At 45.9% G+C, this 6,090-nt stretch overlaps 1 protein-coding gene across 1 annotated transcript in view; it reads left to right on the forward strand.

Annotated features, from left to right (window-relative positions):
• auts2a (activator of transcription and developmental regulator AUTS2 a) overlaps positions 1–4,195 on the forward strand; it is a 305,216-nt gene extending 301,021 nt beyond the window's left edge. The window contains 4 exon segments of the mRNA XM_084028332.1: positions 653–733; positions 828–911; positions 1,124–1,376; positions 1,560–4,195. Of these exon segments, the coding sequence (XP_083884458.1) occupies positions 653–733; positions 828–911; positions 1,124–1,376; positions 1,560–2,805 (1,664 nt within the window). The 3' untranslated portion in view covers positions 2,806–4,195.
• Positions 4,196–6,090: the final 1,895 nt, after the last annotated feature.

Below are 6,090 nucleotides of genomic sequence, written 5' to 3' on the forward strand. Positions count from 1 at the left end.
ACCAAAGTCAGCAGGGTTCATCCTCTGGGGGCCATGCATCTCTGTACCAAACTACAAGCTTTTGAGATATTTCAGTCTGGAGGAGTGGAGGACCAATCACAACCATCATTGCCATCCCTCAGGCCAGACTTAGGGAGCTTTTTGTGTAGTAGAGCTTCTTTTTTTTTTTACTGTTGTAATTCTATTATTTTAAAATATTAAAAAAATATATATATGCAGTCTATAAAATAGGCCCTATTGTCTGGGTTGCCTGCAGCAGCTGAATAGCTTATAAATAGTTTGAGGAAACGTCAGTGAATTGAATAAAGAGAAGTTGGAAAGGCTGTTCCGTTGTTTGGGAAATACCTTTTGTGAAATGCACTTTTTCTTCTTAGTGTGATCTGCACGGCTTAATCTGGATGTGAACACAGTGATGTGTGTTGAACTGGCCGTGGCTAAACACTGATAACTAACAATATATTGACAGATATTCCCACTTTACTTTCTTCACTTTGTAAAACAATCATGTTGATAGGGATCCCTTACATTTGTTTTGAATGTTGATCTGGAAAAAGTAAATAATGACTTTGAGTTAGTATTGTTCTGTTAAACTTGGTAATATTGAAGTCAGTGGTTGATGTTTCTGTGATGCCTTCTGTCCCCCCCCCCTCAGGTCCCACGCACCCATCAGCAGGTTCTTTCAGTCATCCAGCCCACCATCCTGGAAACTTCCTCGCCCCAGCATCCCACTTAGGTAAGAGTCTGGTTCAGTTCTCCTCAGTCCCGATGGGAAATAGGAAAGTGAAGCTGTGTTTGGACGCATGCTAACGTTTGGTGTCTCCTTTCAGAACCTTTCGGTAGACCTGCATCGTTTGGAGGACTGGGAGCCCTCAGTTCATCGGCCTTCGGGGGTCTGGGCAATCCAGCACTGAGTGAGTTTCAACCTCATGAATGACGCTGTTGGTCACCATGCTAACAATCGCTGTGACTGGAATACTCCTGATTGCTGATTGCGGATGTCATCCTCCAGTTATTGTTGCTCATGCTGCAGAAGAGCATCAGCAGAATAGAATGTAAACGTCGATATTTACCAGGGAAAGTTGTCGAGATACGCATTTAACCTGCCGTGTTTTCCCACATGTAGAATCCCTAACAGCGGCCAACGCCGTGTTCGGCCATAAAGACGGCCCCAACCCACAGCAGCACTTCAACAGCGGCGCCAACAGCGGCCACCAGGAGCCGTGGAACCGCCTGCACCGCACGCCGCCCTCCTTCCCCACACCGCCACCTTGGCTGAAACCCGGAGACTCCGAAAGGAGCACCTCGGCCAGCTCGCACGAGAGGGACCGAGATTCTGACAAACGGGACACGTTGGTCAGTAAAGACGACAAAGACAGGTGAGTGCTGTCAGATGTGGTTGTTCCCACGGCTCCAGAACATAAGTAGATCAAAATGTGTCTTTTTTCATTATATGCTATATGTTAATATTTAAATTTAGAATAAAAAGGAAAGAATCTGTGATTCTGTTGGACAAAAGCTGGTAACTGATACTGATGGGGGAACTTTCTTTGTACTTGTAGGGACTCTGTAGAAAAGCGCCATTCGAGCCATCCGTCCCCAGTCCCCGTCAACCCCATCAACCTCCTTGGCCACAGCCGGCCTCCTGAGCACCACAGGAACCACCTGCCCCCTGCCTCCGAGCCCCAGAGGGACAAGGAGAAGGCCAAAGACCGAGAAAGGGAGCACTCAGACTCCTGGAAAGACAATGGCACGGATGACCATAAGCTTAAAGACAACCAGCACAGCGACAAGGACACGCCCATCATCCTCGACGGCCGAGTGTCAGAGAGTGACAAAGTGTCCAACAGGGGGACACCGTCGCCCTACGTCCGGCAGACCAGCCTCGAACGTCCCAACGGCGGGCTGAACAGGGACGTCCTGGAGAAAAAGGTGGAGCTGCCGTATGAGCACCAGAAGAAAAACAGCGAGGTGAAGGTGAAGGAGGAGCGGAAGGAGGAGCAGGAGGGACCCGCAGAGAGGCCAAGCGAGCACCCGACACCGGTACCCTCCACACCAAACCTCCATCCTCCTTCCTCGATGCCTATGCCCATGAGCATGGCTGGCGTTCACCCCATGAACAGCATCAGTGGTCTGGAGAGAACTCGAATGGTGGCGCCCTTCATGGGTATCAGCCCCATCCCAGGAGCTGACAGGTTCCCTTACCCTGCCTTCCACTGGGACCCAATGAGGGACCCCTATAGGGGTCTGGACATTCACAGGCGGGACCCTTTGGCCAGGGACCTGTTGCTAAGGAATGATCCTCTGCACCGGCTGGCAGGGCCTCGCCTCTACGAGGCCGAGCGCTCCTACAGGGACCGTGAGCCGCATGACTTTAACCGCGACCACCTCCACTCTCTGGCCCTGGAGCAGAGGAGGGAGCATGAGCGGGCCCATCTGGAGGAGCGAGAGCGCCTCAACATGCTCAGAGAGGACTATGAGCATGGGCGCCTCCACCCAATGCACCATCATGCCCTTGACGGACACCTGCCGCACCCCGCCCAGGGCCTCATGGCCCCTGGCCTCCCAGGCATGCACTACTCCAGGGTCAGTCCCTCAGCCGCGGCGGTGGCCGCAGCAGCAGCCGCCGCCGCAGCCACCGCACATCAGAACGGCATCCTGAACAAAACCCCACCCACGGCCTCTCTGAGCGCCCCGCCCCCTCTCATCCCCACGCTGGGCGCCCGGCCCGGCTCACCCAGACGGACTACTCCCCTGGCCACAGATATCAGAGACAGACCGGCTCACAAAGACATCGAGGCGCGGTGAGCTGAGCCTCGGCAGACTCGGCGGCCCTGCAGCCCTGTGCCTCACGAACACTGAACTCACACCAAGCACTTAGCTCTGGGCAAAGCAAGACTGTAACATAGCTGTGAATAACTTATGTGGGCAGAGACATGCCCACAAAATAAATTGTTTTTTTTTTGTATAAAAAAATACAAAGAGACGATAATCACGGAACAAAAAAAAACAACAAGATTTTCAAAGATTTTTTTCCGGTTTGCTCCAGCTTTTTGTGTGCATTATTTCTCTTGTATAGCAAAGTGACGCGGGGGAAGAATGAACAATTTTGGAATGTACAGGTACTTTATCACTGACAGACAGCAAATTGTGTAGATAATGTGTACAGTCGCTGTGCTCACTCGGTATGGATTGAAAATCATGGTACAAATATGCAAAAGGATGTTTTGAAAGCTTTACTTTGAACACATGTAAATAGAGGAGTATTACAGCCGTGATTCAGAATGTGCTTTTTGCTATTTCCTATTTGTTTTCTTTTGGTTGACACAGCTGATTAGCATTGTACCAGAGACTCCATATTCAACTATGCAACAAATGTCTGGGCTCCCTTTCTGAAAGCTGGCCTTCTCACCCCGACTGACAAACGGCTGTATTCTCTCCACAACTCGGACACACATCTGGTCCACGCATACGAGCTTTAACTGATCCACACGGGGTTGTAGGTAGCCATTTGGATTCAACAAACAAGGAATGTTTTCAATTACTTTCTTAAACATGATCAATTGTGGAGACAATCCTAGGAACAGTTGATGGATGTATTTTAAAGAGTTTCAAAGAAAAAAAAAAGCCAGCAGCACAAATGTCAACTCCCATGTCAACGCCCACTCTTCCTCCGTCTTGTTCTGGGGAGAATGCAGCACATTAGACACCATGACAGCACATTTGCCCTATTGAAGGAGTGTAAAGTACATGTTTTGGAAATAGGTTCTGTTGGTCAAACAGTGTATTTAAGTGCTTTCCTGAGTTGTTGTACCTACAAAATCAAAAGACAAAAAAAGCAAGTCTAAACTATGGACAGTTTGTTTCTAATGAGCAGAGATCTATTTTAGTAGTCCACCGAAGGTTTAGTTGTGCGCTTCAAACTCTGTGATATCATGTTGTGCAGTGTTTTTTAATCCAACATACAAATGTCCACCGGAGCCATAGTGGTTAGATGCGTATTGCAAAAAGATTGTTTTTTTTTTTGTTTCTTTGTTTTTTTGCTGTTAACCATGTACAGGGAAAAAAAGTGAAGTCTTTCTAGATCATGTACAAAAATGAGAAAAAAAATGAAGCGACTGAATCTTCAGCATGCTCCTCATTTAAACTTGTGTTATGTAAATTGTGCCATGTTATTAAAAAATGTGTACTAACCCTGTCTGTGGGGCTTTTCTTCCTACCGCGCTGAGTAAACAGGCTATATTTCTTTTTGACACCACGCTTCCACAGTTAATGACTTCCCATGTGGAGGATAAATTACCTTGGAAACCACTCTCACAAGTGTTTATTTATTTAAGAGTGCTAGTGATTACATAGTTAAGAAGTACCTATGATGTCACTTATCATGTTTCATCACTCGTCTGATGAGACGTGTCTCATTGCCCACATCCCTGCTGCACCAGTTGGTGCCGACTCTCTAGAAAATTGCTTGGTAACGGTTAAAACCGTGGCAACATCACGCATCGCACCACATCAGCTACTTGGACAAGTGTTCGCTTCGATAACAGTGCACTTGTGTATTCATCAGAGGACGCCGGAGTTATTGACATTCCCATTACACTGAATAACCACAGCGTTCATGCTCCCTTCTCTGATTGATGTTTAGCGCCGGAGCACCCAGGTCATGCATCAATCAGACGTTGGCTCGATCAGTCGCTGGTGGGAAATGTGGATTGTCTGTTTTTTCCTGCTGCCAAGTAAATGCCTCCTCCAGGGACCAACACGAATTTTTCTTTCAGAGCGGCGTAAGTGGTGTTCAGGCTCCGGACCAGGAGAGGGCGCCAAACTGCTTGAAATACACATTTATAACACAAAGGCCTTATAACTGCTGCAAGACAAAAGGTGAGTTATCATTCACGATCTAACCTTGGTCAGAACGGAATGATTATTTTTGATTTAAGATACAACGGTTAGCAGATTAATCATCTTAAAGAAAATTAATTTAACAAGTTTCATAATCATTTTATATTTAATTTTAAGCAATAGTTCCAACTTCTCAAATGTTACTGTTACTCTTATGATAATTAACATCCAATCAACATTAATCCTTTAAACATTAGTAAGGGTTCTGGGAGCTTCATAAGTTTCTGTTATTTTATTTTACAGCCCAAACAATTGAGATAATAACTGGAACATTTCATAATTGGTGAATAATAAAGAATAATTGGTAATAATTTATTTCATTAGTGAATAATCTGCTGATAATTTATGCCAATTATCATGAAGTCAAATTTATCTGAAAAAAGTGAAAATGCTGATTACAATTTCTCCAGAGTAAAACTGACATAATCAACCTGCCTTTATGTCCAACAGTTTAAAACCAAAAGATGTTTAGTGTACTACCAAGAAAACAAAGACAAGAAGTTGGAACCAGAAACTTTCTGCTGTTTTTTTGACAAAATGACAATTAAGTGATCACTGTTTTCTGTCAGTCGACTGATTGATTGATTGATTGATTGATTGATTGGCTTATTATTACAGCTCTGTGTCACCGTGTGTCTGTGAAACCAGCCTGGCCAGCAGCTCAGAGACATCTACATGCAGGTTTGTCACATCACACGTTCTTCTATCAGCTGTTTCTGGAACAGCCTCATCCCAACAACACAATCCCACACTGAGTGAACTGGTTCCTCCAGTGGACAGACCCTGACCTCGAGGCCGCCGGTTTAATAAACTTCTGCTCTCGATAGGCCTCGTCTGCCACATCCTGCCAGGGCAGAGAGGTGGGGCCGGGGCAACACTCTGATGGACAAACACGAGAAAAGGAGTGAGAAACCATAAAGACAAATTATTGAAGTCAGCTAAGAATGGATCAAAACAACTACCAGAAAATCTACTAATTCTCATTATTTGGAGGGAAGATGCATAAATTGAGCATCCAGTGAGTGCATTCACAGCAATTTAATCTTGCTCAAAGCTACGCATTCAGCCAGAGTGCTTCTAATTACCCTGAACAGATTTATTCGCTATCAAGACTTACATGAAGTTACTGCCTGAAAGCAATAGAGAAGCATTAGTCTGCAAAGAGAGACACTATCCACTAAGCTGGCAGAC

Source organism: Eutrigla gurnardus, assembly GCF_963514095.1.
Source record: "Eutrigla gurnardus genome assembly, chromosome: 15".
In the NCBI taxonomy this organism is placed as follows: Eukaryota; Metazoa; Chordata; class Actinopteri; order Perciformes; family Triglidae; genus Eutrigla; species Eutrigla gurnardus.